Source organism: Trachypithecus francoisi, unplaced genomic scaffold (assembly GCF_009764315.1).
Source record: "Trachypithecus francoisi isolate TF-2019V2 unplaced genomic scaffold, Tfra_2.0 Contig00506, whole genome shotgun sequence".
Classification (NCBI taxonomy): Eukaryota; Metazoa; Chordata; class Mammalia; order Primates; family Cercopithecidae; genus Trachypithecus; species Trachypithecus francoisi.
The window spans coordinates 36,141-57,110 of NW_022680686.1; the positions used below are offsets into that span (position 1 = coordinate 36,141).

Consider the following 20,970-nt stretch of genomic DNA (forward strand, 5'->3'; position numbering starts at 1 on the left):
CAAAGACTTCAAAGCAGTTACTGTATGTTAAAAGAACTAAAAAAATGGCCAGGCATGGTGGCTCATGCCTGTAATCCCAGCACTTTGGGAGGCCAAGGCGGGCGGATCACTTGTGGTCAGGAGTTCGAGACCAGCCTGACCAACATCGAGAAACCCCGTCTCTACTAAAAATACAAAATTAGCCAGATGTGGTGGTGCATGCCTGTAATCCCAGGTACTCAGGAGGCTGAGGCAGAAGAATTGCTGGAACCTGGGAGGCAGAGGTTGCAGTGAGCCGAGATCATGCCATTGCGCTCCAGCCTGGGCAACAAGAGCGAAACTCCATCTCAAAAAAAAAGAAAAAGAAAAAGAAAAATGACTTATGAAACATCAAGCACAACGTTTGTAGAATGAGAGCCTCGGAAAGAAAGAAAAGGGGAAAGAAAGAATTATTTATAGAAATAACGACTGAAAACTTACAAAATTTGATATAAAACATTAAATCGATGGAATCAATGTTTACTTCTAGTAAAATAAAAACCCAGATATCCACTCCTACACACCTTGTGTCAACCTATGAAAAGACAAAGAGTAAACATTGAAAACAATAAGACAAAAACTTCTCTTGATGCACAAGAGCACCACGATAAAATTAGCCACTTATTTCTGATCAGAAACAACAGTGAGACCAGGCACCGTGGCTCACACTTGTAATCCCAGCACTTTGAGAAGCCAAGGTGGGTGGATTACCTGAGGTCAGGAATTCAAGACCAGCCTGGCCAATATGGTGAAACCCCGTCTCTACGAAAAACACAAAAATCAGCTGGGCATTTTGGTGTGTGCCTGTAATCCCAGCTACTCGGAGGCTAACGCAGGAGAATCGCTTGAACTTGGAAAGCACAGGTTACATTGGACTGAGATCACGCCACTGGGCAACAAACAGAGGGAGACTCCATCAAAAAGAAAGAAAGAAGGAAGGAGAGAAGGGAGGGAGGGAGGAAGAGAGAGACAAGGAGAGAGAGAGAGAGAGAGAAAACAAGAGAGAAAGATGGGAAAACAATGGGATGACATAGCCAAAGAATGAAAGAAAAAAAAATTGTCAACTAAAAATGCCATGTCCAACAAATCTATCCATTAAAAATAAAAATATTCCCAGATAAAGACAGAAAATTTGCTGCCAGCCATCCTAACTTATAAGAAATACTAAAATAGCCGGGCGCGGTGGCTCAAGCCTGTAATCCCAGCACTTTGGGAGGCTGAGGCGGGCGGATCACAAGGTCAGGAGATCGAGACCATCCTGGCTAACACGGTGAAACCCCGTCTCTACTAAAAAGTACAAAAAACTAGTCGGGCGAGGGGGCGGGCGCCTGTAGTCCCAGCTACTCGGGAGGCTGAGGCAGGAGAATGGCGTGAACCCGGGAGGCGGAGGTTGCAGTGAGCTGAGATCCGGCCACTGCACTCCAGCTTGGGCGACAGAGCGAGACTCCATCTCAAAAAAAAAAAAAAAAAAAAAAGAAATACTAAAATAAAGCTTTTTAAACTGAAAGAAAGGCTTGGTTCGTCTATTTGAAAATACTGAATTGATTTGTCAGTTCAGAGTATGTGTGTGTGTGTGTGTGCCGAATATTCCAAACTGTCTCATACACTTTAACTTTTATTGATTTTAGAAGCAAAAATATTGCAAATACATAAAAATATCCTTGGAAGGCTTAATTAGTTCAATTTTTATACTTTTTTAGTCCTATGAATTTTAATAATAAAATTGATTTATTATTAAAGAATTGATTTAATCTTTGATTAATAAATGATTTAATCTTTGATTAAGTCTAGCTGAAGATGTAAAGATTAACTGAAAGAAAAATTATAAAAATTTTATTCAGGCCGGGTACGGTGGCTCACGCCTGTAATCCCAGCACTTTGGGAGACTGAGGTGGGCGGATCACAAGGTCAGGGGATCAAGACCATCCTGGTTAACACGATGAAACACTGTCTCTATTTAAAAAAAAATACAAAAAATTAGCCGGGCCTGTTGGCGGGCACCTGTATTCCCAGCTACTCGGGAGGCTGAGGCTGGACAATGGCGTGAACCTGGGAGGCAGAGCTTGCAGTGAGCCGAGATTGCACCACTGCAGTCCAGCCCGGGACACAACAAGAGTCTGTCTCAAAAAAAAAAAAAAAAAAAATTATTCAAAACTCACAATGATAGTGTTTATACAAAGAAGTATACAAAGTAAGCTCTAGCCGGGCACGGCGGCTCACACCTGTAATCCCAGCACTTTAGAAGGCCAAGGAGGTCGAGACCATCCTAGCTAACACGGTGAAACCCCATCTCTACTAAAATCCCAAAAAATTAGCCAGCTGTGGTGGCGGGCGCCTGTAGTCCCAGCTATTCGGGAGGCTGAGGCAGGAGAATGGGCGGAGCTTGCAGTGAGCTGAGATCACGCCACTGCTCTCCAGCCTGGGTGACACAGCGAGACTCTATCTCACAAAAAAAAAAAAAAAAAAGGAAGCTCTATGTCTGAGTTGATGCAAGGCAAGGACATATTGTGTGGCAAAGTTAGAATTGCTGGCAAAGGAGACCCTAGAACAATAATCCCCGGAAATAACAGAAATTTCAGGGACAAATCCAGATCTTTGAAAACTGTGAAATTTAGGGAGCCTGAGCAGAGATCTCCAAGGAGCCAGGTACCATCTGTGTGCCAGGGTGAGAGGACGGAAAACGGACCAGGTCTGTCTCTGACAGGTTGAGCAGGTGGAGTGGGAAGGAGGGATCTAGAAGGCCAGGAGGGTGAAGGGAACTGTAGGGTGGGTGGTGGTAGGCAGGGCTGGGATTTAGCCTCCTCCTCCCACAGCCACCCCACCCTTAGCTGCCCTTTGGAGGGGGAGGTCCCAGCTCTGTGATGCGGGCCTGGGCCCTAATAACTAGTCCCAGAGGGGATGCCCAGGGCTCAGTAGCCTGAGGACAGCAGTACAGTTCACATGGATATTCTCTTTCCTCTGGACAGTCTTACTGACACAGAGCTGTGCCCCAGCCCCATTCCCCAGATCATCCATCTCATCCTCTTTGTTGGGTTTAGCCTGGTGTTCCTCATCATCTTAAGCCCCTACTTTCCCAGGGAGCCATCCTCAGTGCCTCCCAGAGAGGAGAACAGCGAGAACGTAAGGAGCCCTCAGCCCACACCCAGCACAGAATGATTGTATTTTTCCTGCTCTCTTTTCCACTTTTCCAAATCAAGCAGAGGCGCTCCTGTGATGGGAAGTCTCATCATCCCTCTAAGGACAGCAGGGCAGGCAGGGGTTGGAGTGGGCACAGGATTTCCATCCCAAGCTCCCAGACCATCTGTGGGGTGCATGGGAGGCGTCAGAGCAAAAACAAACCCCGGGACTCAGCGGCGAGGATCCCGTCATGAGAGGGGTGAGGTCTCTGTGGGAGGACAGGCCCTGAGCCCGGGCTCATCAGCCGCCTTCCCGGGCAGGTGCCTCGGGGCCCAGCCTCTGTGTGGGGTGCTCTGGCGGCTGTGCTGAGCCCCTGAGAGCCTCCCACCTGAGCCTGGAGTCGCCTCTGGCCTCCTCGGAGGCAGAATCCTCCCCGCCAGCTCAGAGGCTCCTACAGACGCAAGTGTGTGTGTTTCCCAAGCAGCGGAACAGGGACCCAGGATGCCCAGGGCGGGCCTCACATAGAAAACCCTTCTGTGCTTTTCAAAGGAGGAAACCAGAACAGGTTACTACACACTTCAGAAACGAGTGAAAGGAAAGAGAAGCACACAGGGCTCCGTGAGCTGGTAGGAGAAAGTGTGACATTAGTGAGCACTGTGGGTCTGCAGCCGTGGGGACAGAGGACTGAGACCCGGCCTGCGGCCTCACTTTGCCCTGTCAGGATCGAGCTGAAGTGGGGGAATGGCTCAGGATCGGAAATAAATACATCACCTTGACAGGTAAGGCTCTGAGAGTCCCAGAAGCCCCCGAGATGACAGCTTCACCTGTTCCTAGGAACAAGCACCAAGTCTCCTAGGGAGTCATTTGCAGAGGCCTGATGGGGAAGTTCCTGGTAGGGCAATTGGAACACGGGATCCATCACTGATTTCCTGCTGGGATGAAGCCTTGGGGTCCAGGGAGCGGGTGTTGCCCAGGAGGGGACTGTGTGGGGGAGGAGACTAGAGACCGCCTAGACGTGCAGGAGGGGATGCAGGTCCTTGTGGGCAGCTGTTTAACATGGCTGAGTCCTCTTCGAGACTGCCCCTGTCCTCTCCCCCCAGGAGGTGGCATGTCGGGAAGCACTTTGTAAATGACAAAGTGCTGGCCCCCGGGCACCTGGCTCTCACTCTTGGGGCCATGTGGCCTTGGACAGGGATGCTGGGGCTCCAGGGCCACATGGCCCCAAGAGCTGGGGCTCCCTGATCCCAGGGTCTCCCCTAAGGGCACATGCACTCAGCCTCCTGTAAGTCCCAGTTCCCTCCCTCGCCACCATAACCCATCTCCTGCTTTCCAGCTTGGAGAAGTCTCCTGAAAAAACTGGAAAACGTTAAGGACCACACTCTCCTGCTAGAAAAGTGAGGTTCTTTCTCCTTCTCTCCCGTGTGCTTCCTACCTGGACCTAGGATGCCACCTCAGGGCCTGATCTGGGAGAGGAGATCAAAGCCGTGATATCACTAAAGCTCTGGGGCAGGGGTAGGCAGAGCTCTGTGAGGTCAGCGTGGGGGGCCCTGGAGGGGCGTGGGCCGCAGGTGCCCAGTGCTCCTGGCTGCAGCCTGTGCCTCCTGTGTCCTGCAGACTCCTGAGGAAGCTCCCCGGTGAGGTCAGCTTCCATTGCCTTCTAAGCCGAGACTGCTTGAGGAAGTTGTTCGAACGAGGCCCTTGGAGAGTTCACTGGCCAGGTGGGGGGCCGTGTGGGAAACCTCTCCCACCAGGTTGTCCCGGGCTCCCCTGTCTCATCTGGCCTCCACGCCATTATTAGTCCCAAAGACCTCCATAGGCTCCTGTGGGTCTCTGTCATCCCTGTGTTCCTCCAACCTACCAGCGTCTTTATGTCCTCTTGAGGGGTGACAACGTACTAGCAACCCTCGCTGGTTCTCGGCGCCTCCTCAGTCTTGGTGTCCGCTCTGGCCGCACTCGAGGAGCCCTTCAGCCCGCCTGTGAGCTGCGGGGGCCCTTCTCCAGGGCTGGCCGAGGCCGGAGTCCGCTCCCTCTGCTGGCCCGGAGGTGTGGAGGGGGAGGCGTGGGTGGGAGCTGGGGCGCTGGTGGGCAGGAGTGGGTTCCGGGTGAGCGTGGGCTCGGCGTGCCCTCCTCAGTGCAGCCGGAGAGGTGCCTACTAAGACTCCATCAGGGGACCAGCTCTCTGGCTGTGGGAGCGCCCTGGCTAGACGCCGCAAAAGTCCCACGCACCGGCACCAGTGAGCGGTGAAGCCCGGTGGACCTCTGAAAGGGGTGGTTACTTGGAGAACTTTTCTGTCCAGCTAAAGGATGGTAAACGCGCCAATCAGCACTCTGTCTAGCTAAAGGTTTGTAAATGCACCAATCAGCACTCTGTCAAAACAGACCAATCAGCACTCTGTCAAAACGGACCAATCAGCACTCTGTCAAAACTGACCAATCAGCTCTCTGTAAAATGGACCATCAGCTCTCTGTAAAATGGACCAATCAGCTATCTGTAAACGGACCAATCAGCAGGATGTGTGTGTGGGGGGGGTGGTGCCAGATAAGGGAATAAAAGCAGCCTGGCCAAGGCCGTGTGCGGTGGTTGAAGCCTGTAATCCCAGCATTTTGGGTAGCCGAGATGGGCGGATCACGACGTCAGGAGATCGAGACCATCCTGGCAGACAAGGTGAAACCCCGTGTCTACTAAAAAATGCAAAAAAACTAGCGGGGCGAGGTGGCGGGTGCCTGTGGTCCTAGCTACTCGGGAGGCTGAGGCAGTAGAATGGCGTGAACCCTGGAGGCGGAGCTTGCAGTGAGCCGAGATCGCGCCACTGCACCCCAGCCTGGTGGACAGAGCGAGACTCCGTTCTCAAAAAAAAAAAAAAAAAAAAAAAAGAGCAACTAGCCTGAGCTATCCGATGCAATCCGTTTGGGTCCTTTTCCAGCTTGTGGAAGATTTGTTCTTTAGTTTTTCACAGTAAATGTTGTTGTTGTGCACTGTTTGGGTCGGTGTTGCCTTTATGACATTTAACAGTCATCCGAAAGGTCTGCAGTTTCATTTCTAAAGCCAGCCAGACAAGGACCAACTCCGGATGCGCTCGGATTAAGAGCTGTAACACTCATTGGGAAGATCTGTGGCTTGAGCCCACCAGAAGGAAGAAACTAGACACGCCATCTTTAAGAACTGTAGCACTCACCAGAAGGGTCCGTGGCTTCCTTCTTGAAGTCACCGAGGCCAAGAACCCACCAATTCCAGACACGCTGTGATGCACTCTTTATATGAGCCGTATGCAAGCACTGTATCAGCAAACCTGGGCACCTCTATCCTTGGGGTCGGTGTCATCCCTCAGCTCCTCCCAGTGACCAGAGACTTTGCATTTCCTGGAGCTTCTTTCACACAAGCCACGTGGGCGTTCTCCCCACAACGGAATTCCTGGCTGGGTGTTCTGGTCTGACTGCACCCGCGCTGATTCCGAAACTGATGCCCCAATATGCCCAATGCGTGACGCCCCTGAGCTGTGTAGCTAGTGGGTGCCTTCTAGCTCTCGAGTGATCCAAGGCGTTGGTCACCACAGTTTTCCCAACGTGGGCCTGTCCTGGAGGCAGGAGGCTGCTGAAGCCTGGTGCCTCTGCACCTCCTCATCCATTCGAGCACCCTAATCTTCCCACCTACCTACCAAAAGCTTCCTTTTAGGAAGACCCCACAAGCAGGCAGGTGGAGGTAGGGAGCCCCACTTCCCTCGGCCTGGATGTGACAAAGCTGCTGGTTGCACAAGACAGGAAAATCTCAGACACTCCCACGTACACCGCACATCCCACAACTGGGAATATCCTGAGGGCAACTTGGAGGTGCATCCCCTCCCTGATCTGGGTACCCCGCAGATGGCGGAAATGTGTGTTCTAATGGGTTAGGAGAGGAACCTGTGGAGATGCTGGCTGTGTCTAGGCCAAGAGCAGGCCTGTCCAGGTACACACGATAAAGGGTTCAAGGCAGTTTATTGAAGTAAAAGAAAATACGACCTCTGTGTTAGTTTCCTGTGGCTGCTATAACAAGCTCCCACAGGCCTGGGGGTTCACAGCAACAGAAACTTATCTCCCCGCAGTCCTGGAGGCCAGAAGACAGAAATCAAGGCGTGGAGAAGGCAGGGCCATGCTCCCTCCTGAGGCTCTCGGGAAGGAGCCTTCCTGGCCTCTTCCGGCCTCCAGCGGCTGCCGTGGCATTCCTGCACTGTGGCTGTGTCTCCAAGATCTACTCCATCTTTCACAGGGCCTTGTTGCCTGTGCGGGTCTGGGTGGAAGCTCCCTTTGCTTCTCTGTTATAAGGCGTTTAGGACTGGCCTGGAAGACTCAGGATATGCTCCTCTTCTCAGGGTGTCTCCCCTAATCACGTCTGTCACCACACAAGGTGATGCTCACGGGCTCCAGGGCTTAGACATGGGTGTATCTGCGGGAGCCATGATATGCCTACCATAATCTCCAAGTCATTTGAAAGAGGAAGGGGAATACAGAAAACAGTCTCTCTACTAGAAGTTAGGAAAGGAGAGAGAAAATAGAAGTTTAGAAAAGCCAGAACAAAAAATTAAGTGGAGGAAATAATTCTCATAGATCAATAAAAATAAGATCCATAAATATATGGAACAGAGCGTGTCCGATTGGACACAAAACAAGTCTAGCCCAGACGTTGCTTACAAAGAGGTCACAGCAAAGTGTAGAAAGATAGAAGGCAAGAGGGTGTGGAATATTACGCAGTCTGAGCACGGATGGGAAGAAAGCCGGGGTGACAGGGTCAACACCCAACCTAGACTTAAATACACAGGGTCTCTGGAATGGAGACTTTCAGGTACAGAGCCTATAAGGGTGAGTGAGTCAGAGCAGGTGACCAGCTTTGTAGAGGAAAAGGCATTTCCCTGAAGGCTGTGGGGCCCATTCCAGCCTGGCTGTGGGAGGACAGCTCTGACCCATTCTCCCATGGGTGGGGTGACCCTGGTTCAGACTAGGGACCGTGCAGTGACAGCCAGAGGGACCTGTTGTGATCATGAAGTTGGGAACTGCCTAAACCGTCTTCATGTAGCCTGTGTGTCCAGAGGGGAAATTCAGGCACATGGAATGTGATGCGAAGGCCATGGTTGCTGAGGACAAGGCTGGGTCAGCACTAGGCTGGTTTCCAGGAGATGGCAGCAAAGCCACAGAGAAGCCTGGGGAGGGCAGAAATGCACAAGGAGGAGTGGAGACTGGAGCCTGGCTGGTCCTTGGTGTTGGGGGCTTGAGAGGACCCTGCTTCTTTCTCTAGGAGCCCTGTGGCCCCAACTGGAGGACAGGGGATGGATGTGCTGGTCCCTGAGGCCCGGGCAGCATTAACTGCGTGTGGAGCCAGGTTTCGTCTGAGCCCTCACAGGCCTGGCCTTTCCCTGCCAGGGACGTGCTGTTTTTACCCCCTAGCAGCCTCCATCCCTCCATCCTGAGCCCTCAGGGACCCTGTCGAGGAAGCAGAAATCAAAGACCCACCCTCCAGGACCATGCAGGCTGTCCTTTGCACTTGGAGAGCTTCTCGAGGCCAGTCTCCTTTTTTTTTTTTTTTTTTTTGAGGCGGAGTCTCGCTCTGTCGCCCGGACTGGAGTGCAGTGGCCGGATCTCAGCTCACTGCAAGCTCCGCGTCCCGGGTTCACACCATTCTCCTGCCTCAGCCTCCCGAGTAGCTGGGACTACAGGCGCCTGCCACCTCGCCCAGCTAGATTTTGTATTTTTAGTAGAGACGGGGTTTCACCGTGTTAGCCAGGATGGTCTCGATCTCCTGACCTCGTGATCCGCCTGTCTCGGCCTCCCAAAATGCTGGGATTACAGGCTTGAGCCACCGCGCCCGGCCTAGGCCAGTCTCCTTTTTAAGACTAGAGCCTCGGCCGGGCGCGGTGGCTCAAGCCTGTAATCCCAGCACTTTGGGAGGCCGAGGCGGGCGGATCACGAGGTCAGGAGATCGAGACCATCCTGGCTAACACGGTGAAACCCCGTCTCTACTAAAAAAATACAAAAAACTAGCCGGGCGAGGTGGCGGGCGCCTGTAGTCCCAGCTACTCGGGAGGCTGAGGCAGGAGAATGGCGTAAAACCCGGGAGGCGGAGCTTGCAGTGAGCTGAGATCCGGCCACTGCACTCCAGCCCGGGCGACAGAGCGAGACTCCGTCTCAAAAAAAAAAAAAAAAAAAAAAAAAAAAAAAAAAAGACTAGAGCCTCTCCAAGCTCACCAGCATTCTCACCACCCCCCCCCCCCACACACGAGCATGCATGCACACATGCACGCATTCCAGGATTTTAAACACTTTCCAACAAATCTCAGCACTCACTAGAACTATTTCAGAATTTTAAGAGCCCGTATCAACTGTACGTGAAGGCCATTCTGTCTGGGATCTTACACTAAGTCTCGGGTCTCCGTGTGGGGATTTCTCTCACCCGAGTGTGGGGAGCCTTCCTCTTTTGAGGCCATTCAGCTCCCTCCAACTTCATGCCTTGGGCATCGCCCAACTGAGGTCAGCCCGGCTTGGGTCCCAGCAAAGGACGAGGTCCTCTCCTGACGGCAGAGGGTCATCCTCCCCACCCTGAGGCCCCCACTCTGCCTCAGCTTCCTGCTACAAAGCCTGGACTGGCCCCAGGACCTGGGCTGGTGGGCTCCTCCACCACCTTCAGAAGCAGCCATGAGCCAGCGAGAGTGGGGGAAGCCATAACACCCCCATGAGGGGCTGGCAGAGGGGCGGTCTAGGGGTGGGAATGTGGCCTCTGTAGCCAGACTGCCTGGGCTCAGATCCCAGCATGCCTCTGACCGGCCATGGAACCCCAAGCAGTCAGCTGAGCCCTTCCAGCCCCAGTGCCCTCATCTGGTAGCAGCCAACAGGGTCACGCCCAGGCGGGGTCTTGGTGTCACATCTATCACTGGGGGAGGTTGTCAAAGCACACCATATGGGTCATCAGTTACGGGCAGCACAACAGTACAGCCCACTTACAGAGGAGGAGGGAGGCTCAGGTGTGAAGGACGTGACCAGGGGACATGCTGCTGAGTGGCTCCATCCCCATCCAGGCCACAGCTTCAGCCTCCCAGCCACAGCCTGTCACCGGGGACCCCCGGACCACATCAGCAGAAGCTGGAGGACATGGGCGTCTTGGGCCTGGAGTCTCACAGCCTGTGTTGGTTAATTTCATGGGTCTGCTTGACTGGTCCACAGAGTGGAGACATCTGGCCAAACATTATTCTGGGTGTGTGTGAGGGAGTTCTAGATGAGATTAACACTTGAACCAGTGGAAGGCAAAGCAGACGGCCCTCCCCAGTGTGGGTGGCCCCTACAATCCATCAAATACCTGAGCAGAACACAAAAGTCAGATAGGAGAGGAATCATTCTGGGTTTGGTGATAGGGTGCTCGCAGGTGGCTGGTGTGAAAGGTGCTTCGGGGGACACAAAGGTTCTGGTGGCTTGGAGGAGCTCAGCGATGACAGAGACCCCAAGGATTCTACGGAGGTCTTCGGGACTGATGACGGCATGGAGGCCAGAGGAGCCGGGGGAGCCCGTGGGGACACATGGAAGGTGGTGGGAGAAGCTTTCCCATGCCCCCCACGTGGCCGGTGGTTCCTCGCAGGTGCTCGTTTGTCCACTGCCCCCGGGCGGTCTTGGCATGGAAGGTGATGGGAGCTGCCCTCAACAAGGAGCTTCCTCAGGCACCTGCAAGAGACGGGAGGCACAGGCTGCAGCCGGGAGCACTGGGCCCCTGCGGCCCACGCCCGTCCAGGGCCCCCCATGCTGACTTCACAAAGCTCTGCCTACCCCTGCCCCAGGGCTTTCTTTAGTGACATCACGGCTGTGATCTCCCCTCCCAGATCAGCCCCAGGCCCTGGGGTGGCATCCTAGGTCCTGGTAGGAAGGAGAACATGGGAAAGAAGGGAAAGAGCCTCACTTTTCTAGCAGGAGAGTGAGGTCCTTAGCGTTCTCCAATTCTTTCAAGAGACTTCTCCAAGCTAGAAAGCAGGAGATGGGTTATGGTGGTAACGGAGGGATTAACATTTGAATCAGTGGACTGCAAAGCAAAGGCGCTCAGTCTGGCCAGGAGGGGGTGACTACCTCCCACAGGCCCCCGAGTGGTGGGTGCATCCCAGGCTAACATCCCCTGGCCGGGCAGTCCCTGGTGAAATGAGGTGGGAGCACTGGCCAGCAGATGAGGGCAGAATCCCACTATCCTGGCTCCACAAAAGGACGGAGTCCTGTGCAGCAAAGACTTCAGGAGGTGGCCAGATGCGGTGGCTCATGCCTGTAATCCCAGCACTTTGGAGGCCAGGGCAGGCGGATCACCTGAGGTCGGGAGTTCAAGGGCAGCCTGGCCAACATGGTGAAACCTCATCTCTACCAAAAATACAAAAAATTAGCCGGACGTGGTGGCAAGCGCTTATAATCCCCGCTACTCCAGAGGTTGATGCTGGAGAATGGCTTGAACCAGGGAGGTGGAGGTTGCAGTGAGCTGAGATTGCGCCACTGCACTCCAGCCTGGACAACAGAGCAAGACTCCATCTCAAAAAAAACAAAAAACAAACAAAAAAAAAACTCCAGGAGGCGTCATCCCTGGGAGCTTTTCTCCAGCCTCATAGCCCACCTAGCATCCAAGTGACAGCATGTAGCTTTCCTTTTGTGAGGGGATCCCGTGGGATTCACTCCCTTTTCCTATTTCCTCCAGGGTGAAGCCTCATGTGTTGGGACAATGTGGGGTCAGGGACTGTCTGGGTGGCCCTGGCGAGCCTTTCCTTATGGAGTTCTAAGGGCCATCAGGGCAAGGGGAGCATGCCCAGGGCAGCCGCCCCCAGGGGTGTTTGGATACAGGCCAGGAGCAGGCTGCTTTGTGATGGTGGCGGGAGGCAATGAGAGTCCTCTGAGAGGCTCCCTTGGGCACTGGGAAGATGGGAGATGGGGAACCACCTCCTGCCTGGACCAGTTGATGCCTGGAGCCACTCCCTTGGGTCCTCACCCCTCCTTCCAGGCAGTGGGGATGTGGGTTTCCGGGGGAAGCCAGGCCTTTAGGGAGAGTGGGAATCTGACTTTGATCTTGCAGCTCCGCATTTTTCCTGCATGTTTGCTGTCAGGGGCCTCAGGGCCAGTTCTAAGTCCCAGATGTTGTAACTGAGGGAGTTATAGAGATAACATCACACTCTGGAACTAATTCAGGAGTCTTATTGCTGGCCACCGAGAGACGGCTACAGCTCCAAATTCTCTTGGCCCCGAAGAAGGGGCTAGATTTCTTTTTATACCTTGGTCTAAATAGGGGAAGGGGAGTCAGCTGGAGCAATTTTTTTTTTTTTTTACAGAAGCAGAACAGGCAAAAAGTTGAAAGATAAATGGTTACAGAAACAGTTACAGGAAAATAAACAGTTCCAGGTGCAGGGGCTTCAATTATCACAAAGTGATAAACACAGAGCCTTTGGGTACCACCACCGAGCGCGTTCCCAGGAGCCGCTGGCACAGCTTGCCGCAGTATCTTATCAGTAAGTGCACTCCTGGGTGTGCTTGGAGTCAGCTTGCATCAGTTATGTCCTTAAAGGAGGGGGACAAGGGGCTGCAAGCGAAGAAACCAAAATGGGGCTGTCTGGCTCTCTCAGCTAAGAGAGAGTTAATCAGGTTAAAACAAGGTAGGGGCATCACACAGGATATTAGGGTAAGAAAGATGATTCCTCAGATTTCCTGTAGGCATTCGAGCATGGTGGAAGGATCAGTGGAGCCTCCAGTGAAACTTGGCAGATTGAGCACTTCATTTATTTTCACTCTCACAGGATCCTTCCAAAAGATTATCACAAATTAATAGAGAATTCTGAAACCTACAAAGAAAATTACAGCAAAAGAGCAATGAGTCAGTTTCAAAGCCTAGGCGGAGAGGCCGTAGGATGACTGACAGCAACCCCCCGTGGGACTGGAGAGCAGACAGTTCGGTGGAATTAGCGCCCAGTCCCACAGAGGGAACTTGAGGAGAAGCAAAGGGACTGAGCCAGCAGAGCCGGCCCCAGACCCCACCCCAGCCTGGGGGAGCTGCAGGTGTGTTCTGCGAACATACTGTTCTGTCTTTTCTATTTTTCTCATCATATAAACTCTGGTTCTAGAAACAACTCACCTGCAGCCAGCTGGCTGGAGCAGCATGTGGTAATGGGCTGGGCTATTTACAGGCCCATTGTGACTACTTACAGCCCTACTTACAGGCTGTACCGTGGCCACCTCCCACCACGGTGCTCAGCTATGACGTCAAAATAAGGCAGAGCCGGTCGGGTGAGGTGGGGCAGGGGGACAGGAGCCATCCACACAAGTGCTAGGGGCTCAGGGACTCAATACTGTCCGGGGCCAGGGCTGTAAACATGACTGGGGTGGCCCCTGTGCCATGGGGAGGAAGCCCACAGGGAAAATGTCATTCTCATCACATCACACCAAGGGTATCTGCTATTAACATGGCTCATCACTTTTTAAAAATTGTTAGATTCAGTGGGTACATGTGCAGGCTTGTTACGTGGATAAACTGTGTGGTTCTGAGGTTTGGGCTTCTAGTGAACCTGTCACTCAAATAGTGAACACAGTACCCAACAGGTGGTTTTCCAGCCCTTCCCCTGCTTCTGCTCTCCACACTTTTTGAGTCCTCAGTCCCTTTTTTTTTTTTGAGACAGAGTCTCTGTTGCCCAGGCTGGAGTGTAGTGGCATGATCTCGGTGCCCTGCAACCTCGGCCTCCCAGGTTCAAGTGATTCTCCTGCCTCAGCCTCCTGAGTAGCTGGGACTATAGGTGCATGCCACCACACTCAGCTAATTTTTGTATCTTCAGAAGAGACGGGGTTTCACCATGTTGGCCGGGCTGGTCTTGAACTCCTGACTTCAAGTGATCTGCCCACCTTGGCCTCCCACAGTGCTGGGATTCCAGGTGTGAGCCGCGGCGCCTGGCCCTTGGTCCATGGTTTTAAATACACCAATGACACCTATAAATTGATGATTCCTACATTACATCTCTAGCCAAAACTGTTGGCCGATTTCTAGATTGTTCCCGTGCTTCCACAGCTTCTAATGCCACTGGTATGTCTGATGCCATCTGACATTTAAGGTCAAAAGGTTTCTGAAGCCACCACACAACTCACACCCAGATCCTCCCCCCGTGTTTTCCATCTCAGTCAAAGTAATATCCTTCCCGCCCTTCCCCACCCACCCCGCAATTTACCTGTTTCCCTGGCCCCAGTTTTTCTCAGTGTTCACATGAGCAAGACCAGCTGGTTTCATCTTCAAAATATATCCCGAACCTGTCTACAGTATTACCACCCTAGTCCAAGCAACCTGCAACCATTCCTATCTGGATTCTTCTAACTTTCTAACTGCTTCCTACCTGGCATCTCTGCTTCCACTCTTGCCCCTGCTCCCCCCATAACCTTTTTTTTTTTTTTTTTTTTTTTTTTTTTTTTTTTTTTTTTGAGACGGAGTCTCGGTCTGTCGCCCAGGCTGGAGTGCAGTGGCCGGATCTCAGCTCACTGCAAGCTCCGCCTCCCGGGTTTATGCCATTCTCTCGCCTCAGCCTCCCGCGTAGCTGGGACTACAGGCGCCCGCCACCTCGCCCGGCTAGTTTTTTGTATTTTTTTAGTAGAGACGGGGTTTCACCGTGTTAGCCAGGATGGTCTCGATCTCCTGACCTCGTGATCCGCCCGTCTCGGCCTCCCAAAGTGCTGGGATTACAGGCTTGAGCCACCGCGCCCGGCCTTTTTTTTTTTTTTTGAGACGGAGTCTTGCTTTGTCTCCCAGGCTGGAGTGCAGTGGCGCAATCTCTGCTCACTGCAAGCTCCGCCTCCCGGGTTCACGCCATTCTCCTGCCTCAGCCTCCTGAGAAGCTGGGACTACAGGCGCCCGCCACCATGCCCGGCTAATTTTTTTGTATTTTTAGTAGAGAAGGGGTTTCACCGTGTTCGCCAAGATGGTTTTCGATCTCCTGACCTCATGATCCACCTGCCTTGGCCTCCCAAAGTGCTGGGATTACAGGCTTGAGCCACCGCGCCCGGCCCCTGACTTCCTTTTCTAATGGTGGAGGCAGTTAGAGGTGAGCACCCTGTGGAGACTTGGGCCTTCTCTTATGTGGAGGGGAGGGGAGGAAAAGAGGGAGGGAGAGAGGGAAGAAAGGGAGAAAACACCAACAACTCAAAGAAGAATCACCATAGAAACAACCTGTGCCTGTCAGGAACATGCATCTTGCCTGCTATTATCTAACAGTTGAGATGTGAAGTGGACCCTCAAATTTGTGGGTTCTTGTTATGGAGAACTGACCTAGGTTGATCCTCATTCCTAGGTTGATATTAATTCCCTAGGTTGATACTCATTCTGCCGGATCCACTGGAATTTGTAGTTTCTGAAAAGACTTGTGTTATTTGGGCATCACTTACGTTCATGTACTTAGCCAAAGCCCTAGAAAAACTTTTTTAAGGCCGGGCGCGGTGGCTCATGCCTGTAATCCTGGCACTTTGGGAGGCCAAGGCAGGCAGATCACAACGTCAGAGGATGGAGACCATCTTGGCTAACACGGTGAAACCCCGTCTCTACTAAAAATACAAAAAAATTAGCCGGGCGTGGTGGCGGGCGCCTGTAGTCCCAGCAACTCTGGAGGCTGAGGCAGGAGAATGGCGTGAACCCGGGAGGCGGAGCTTGCAGTGAGCTGAGACTGCGCCACTGCACTCCAGCCTGGGAGACAGAGCGAGACTCCATCTCAAAAAAACCCCTGGGAGTCGGAGGTTGCAGTGAGCAGTCAGAGGAGACCCTAGAACAATAATTCCTGGAAATAACGGAAATTTCAGGGACAAATCCAGATCCTCAAAAACTGTGAAATTGAGGGAGCCTGAGCAGAGATCTCCAAGGAGCCAGTTGCCATCCGTGTGCCAGAGTGAGAGGACAGAAAACGGACCAGGTCTGTCTCTGACAGGTTGAGCAGGTGGAGTGGGAAGGAGGGATCTAGAAGGCCAGGAGGGTGAAGGGAACTGCAGGGGTGGGTGGTGGTGGGCAGGGCTGGGCTTTAGCCTCCTCCTCCCACTGCCCACCCACCCTTAGGAGCCCTTTGTGAGGGGGAGGCCCCAGCTCTGTGATGTGGGCCTGGGCCCCAATAAATACTTCCAGAGGGGATGCCCAGGGCTCAGTAGCCTGAGGACAGCAGTGCAGCTGACATGGATATTCTCTTTCCTCTGAGTGTTATTGATACAGAGCTGTGCCCCAGCCCCGTTCCCCAGATCATCCATCTCATCCTCTTCGTTGGGTTTAGCCTGGTGTTCCTCATCATCTTAAGCCCCTACTTTCCCAGGGAGCCATCCTCAGTGCCTCCCAGAGAGGAGAACAGCGAGAACGTAAGGAGCCCTCAGCCCACACCCAGCACAGAATGATTGTATTTTTCCTGCTCTCTTTTCCACTTTTCCAAATCAAGCAGAGGCGCTCATGTGATGGGAAGTCTCATCATCCCTCTAAGGACAGCAGGGCAGGCAGGGGTTGGAGTGGGCACAGGATTTCCATCCCAAGCTCCCAGACCATCTGTGGGGGTGCACGGGAGGCATCACAGCAAAAAGAAACCCCGGGACTCAGCGGCGAGGACCCGGTCATGAGGGGGGTGAGGTCGTTGTGGGAGGACAGGCCCTGAGCCCGGGCTCATCAGCCGCCTTCCCGGGCAGGTGCCTCGGGTTCCAGCCTCTGTGTGCGGTGCTCTGGGGCTGTGCTGAGCCCCTGAGAGCCCCCACCTGAGACTGGAGTTGCCTCTGGCCTCCTCGGAAGCAGAATCCTCCCTGCCAGCTCAGAGGCACCTGCAGACCCAAGTGTGTGTGTTTTACAAGCAGCGAAACAGGGACTAAGGATGCCCAGGACAGGCCTCACATAGAAAACCCCTCCATGCTTTTCAAAGAAGGAAACCAGAAAAGGTTATTATGCAGTTTAGAAACGAGTGAAAGGAAAGAGAAGCACGCAGGGCTCCGTGAGCTGAGTGGAGAAAGTGTGTCATTCACGAGCACTGTGGGTCTGCAGCTGTGGGGACAGGAGACTGAGACCTGGCCTGTGCCCTCACTCTTTCTTGTCTCTCAGGACCACGCTGAAGTGGGGGAATGGATAAGGATCAGAAATAGGTATATCACTTCGAAAGGTAAGGCTCTGAGGGTCCCCGAAGCCCCAGAGATCACAGCTTCACCTGTTCCTAGGGACAAGCACCAAATCTCCTAGGAAGTCATTTGCAGAGGCCTGATGGGGAAGCTCCTGCTAGGGCAATTGGAACCCAGGATCCATCTCTGATTCCCTGCTAGGATGAAGTCATAGGGTCCAGGGAGTGGGTATTGGCCAGGAGGGGACTATGTTGGGGAGGGGACCAGTGACTGCGTGGACCTGCAGGAGGGACCCCAGGTCCATGTGGGCAACTGTTTAACATGGCTGAGTCCTCTTTGAGACTCAGGAAGTACTTTGTAAATGACAAAGTGCTGCCTCCCGGGCACCTGGCTGTCACTCTTGGGGCCATGTGGCCTTGGACAGGGATGCTGGGGCTCCAGAGTCTAATCCCCGATCCTGGGGTCTCTCCTAAGGGTACATGGACTCAGCCTCCTATAAATCCCAGTTCCCTCCCTCACCACCATAACCCATCTCCTGCTTTCCAGATTACAGAATTCTCTTGAAAGAAGTGGAGAACCTTGAGATCTATGCTTTCCTGCTGAAAAAGTGAGGCTCTTTCCCCTTCTCTCCCATGTGCTTCTTCTACCAGGGCCTAGGATGCTGCCCCAGGGCCTGGGGCTAATCTGGGAGGGGAGATCACAGCTATGATGTCACTAAAGCCCCGTGGCAGGGGTAGGCAGAGTTTTGTGAAATCAGCATGGGGGACCCTGGAGGGGCCTGGACCACAGGTGTCCAGTGCTCCCAGCTGCAGTTTGTGCTCCTGTCTCCTGCAGGTGCCTGAAGGAGCTCCCTAGGGAGGGCAGCTCCCATCACCTGCCATGCCAAGACCACCTGGGGCCAGTGCACAAACAAGCAGCTGCTAGGAACCACCGTCCACGTGGGGGGCGTGGGAAAGCTTCTCCCACCAGCTTCCATGTGTCCCCACGGGCTCCCCCGGCTCCTCTGGCCTCCATGCCATCATCAGTCCCGAAGACCTCCGTAGGATGCTTTGAGTCTCTGTCATCCCTGAGCTCCTCCAAGCCACCAGAGCCTTTGCGTCCCCTGAAGCACCCTTCACACCGGCCATCTGCCAGCACCCTGTCACCAAACCCGACCACCTCCGTAGAATCCTTGGGGTCTCTGTCATCCCTGAGCTCCTCCCAGCGACCACAGCCCTTGCGTCCCCTGGAGCGTCCTTCATACAATCCATGTGGGCATTCCCCTCCCCGACGACAGAATCCTGGCTGGGTGTCCAGGACTGACTCCTCGCAGGCTGATTCCAAAACTGATGTGACAATATGCCCAATGTGCAACGCCCCTGAGTGCTCCTGTCTACACAGTTGGTGGGTGCCTTCTAGCCCTCGAGTGATCCAAGGCGTTGGTCGCTGCAGTGATCCTGACCTGGGCCTCTCCAGGAGGCAGGAGGTTGCTAGAGCCTGGTGCCTCTGCACCTCCACACAGTACCCATTCGGGCACCCTAATCTTCCCACCCACCCACTAAATGCTTCCTTCTAGGGATACCCCACATGCAGGCAGCTGGAGGCAGGGGTCCCACTTTCCTCAGCTTGGACGTGGCAATGCTGCTGGACGCACAAGACACCAAAATCCATGGACACAGCACATCCAACATCCACGAACAATTGGGAATCTCTTGAGGACAACTTGGAGGCACATTCCCTCATCCGGGCACCCCACAGATGCTGGAAACGCGTGTTCTAATGGATTGGGAGAGGCGGAGATGGAGCCCGTAAATCTCCTTGGGAGGCTTGGCCCCCACAGAGACCTTTTCCCACGAACAATTGGGAATCTCTTGAGGACAACTTGGAGGCACATTCCCTCATCCGGGCACCCCACAGATGCTGGAAACGCGTGTTCTAATGGATTGGGAGAGGCGGAGATGGAGCCCGTAAATCTCCTTGGGAGGCTTGGCCCCCACAGAGACCTTTTCCACAGTGCTGCACAGAGACCTCCCACTGCAAAGATCTCCCACCGACACCTCATGTCCATTCTTCCTAGAGGATCTGAACTCACTTAGAAAACTGCCAGCACAGGCCGGGCGCGGTGGCTCAAGCCTGTAATCCCAGCACTTTGGGAGGCCGAGACGGGCGGATCACGAGGTCAGGAGATCGAGACCATCCTGGCTAATACTGTGAAACCCCGTTTCTACTAAAAATACAAAAAAACTAGCCGGGCGACGTGGCGGGCGCCTATAGTCCCAGCCACTCGGAGGCTGAGGCAGGAGAATGTCGTGAACCCGGAAGGCGGAGCTTGCAGTGAGCTGAGATCCGGCCACTGCACTCCAGCCCGGGCGACAGAGCGAGACTCCGTCTCAAAACAAAAAACAAAAAACAAAAAACAAAAAAAACAAATGCCCTAAATACACAGTGCTAATCATTACAACACTAAATTTTTCATTTTTTCTTTTATTTTTTTGAGACAGGGTCTCACTCTGTCACACAGGCTCGAGTACAGTGGCAGAATCTTGGCTCACTGCAGCCTCAACCTCCCAAAAAGAAAAAAAAAAAAAAAAAAAGAAAACTGCCAGCACAGGAGGGATAACATCAGCTGTGCCCCCTACCGGACAACCCAGAAACTTTGGGTCATTGTCAACGTTGCAGGAAGATGCTCAGGATTGTTGCTCTTTTGCACTGCCATTCTCTCCTAACAGAACTGCAGATTCCATGTGTAGACCTGCAAACTTCTGTTCTCTACAGTTCCCTGATCCACAGTTTAGAGAATCATAATTTTTTTTTTTTTTTTTTTGAGACGGAGTCTCGCTCTGTCGCCGGGCTGGAGTGCAGTGGCCGGATCTCAGCTCACTGCAAGCTCCGCCTCCCGGGTTCACGCCATTCTCCTGCCTCAGCCTCCCGAGTAGCTGGGACTACAGGCCCCGCCACCTCGCCCGGCTAGTTTTTTGTATTTTTTAGTAGAGATGAGGTTTCACCATGTTAGCCAGGATGGTCTCGATCTTCTGACCTCGTGATCCGCCCGTCTCGGCCTCCCAAAGTGCTGGGATTACAGGCTTGAGCCACCGCGCCCAGCCAATTTTTTTTTTTTTTTTAATGGAATCTCACTCTTGCTCAGGCTGGACCGCAGTGGCACCATCTCGGCTCACTTCCGCCTCCCAGATTCAAGTCATTCTCCTGCCTCAGCTTCCCAAGTAGCTGTGATACACGCACGTGCCACCACACCCAGCTAATTTTTATAATTTTAGTTGAGAGAGGGTTTCACCATGTTGGCCAGGCTTGTCTTGGACTCCTGACCTTAAGATATCCGCCTGCCTCAGCCTCTCAAAAGTGCCGGGATTATAGGCCTGAGCCACCGCACCCAGCTGAATCATAAATTTTAAACCTGAATAAAATGCTGCCAACCTCCAATGAGAGTAAAATATCTCCTTTGTCCAATTTTAGTTATCGTCTAGTCAAATGCTATCAATGTCGTATTTTAAAATTTCATTGGCAACAAGGCCTGAACTAGAGATGGGTGACTTCCTTATTTTGGAAACATGATAAAGACCCATGGCAAATGGACTCTAGAAATAAACCACCAGAGGCATGTGGGCTCACACTGGCCTCCAGGAGCTGTGTAACTGGCACATTATTTTGCACATAACTTGTGTCAGATTTGTGAGGTCTGATTTTTAAAATGAAGCAACAATCTGAAAATATGTTTTTCAGTCATACAAATGAGTCAAATGTATGGCAGTATTTCTATATTATCCT

The 20,970-nt window shown here is 53.0% G+C and overlaps 1 protein-coding gene across 1 annotated transcript; it reads left to right on the plus strand.

Annotated features, from left to right (window-relative positions):
- Positions 1–15,759: 15,759 nt before the first annotated feature.
- LOC117084784 (putative uncharacterized protein FLJ35723) lies at positions 15,760–18,905 on the plus strand. Its single transcript, XM_033213293.1, has 3 exons — positions 15,760–17,252; positions 17,755–17,815; positions 18,043–18,905. Exons 1-3 carry the CDS (start codon positions 17,006–17,008, stop codon positions 18,761–18,763), a joined length of 1,029 nt encoding a protein of 342 aa, XP_033069184.1. The 5' UTR covers positions 15,760–17,005; the 3' UTR covers positions 18,764–18,905.
- Positions 18,906–20,970: the final 2,065 nt, after the last annotated feature.

Bases quoted from the DNA above. Each gene is read 5' to 3' on its own strand.
- LOC117084784 (XM_033213293.1), top strand. From the start codon at position 17,006: ATGCTTTTCAAAGAAGGAAACCAGAAAAGGTTATTATGCAGTTTAGAA. The intron at 17,253-17,754 runs GTAAGGCTCTGA...CCTGCTTTCCAG, and splicing joins TAGGTATATCACTTCGAAAG to ATTACAGAATTCTCTTGAAA. The intron at 17,816-18,042 runs GTGAGGCTCTTT...TGTCTCCTGCAG, and splicing joins TATGCTTTCCTGCTGAAAAA to GTGCCTGAAGGAGCTCCCTA.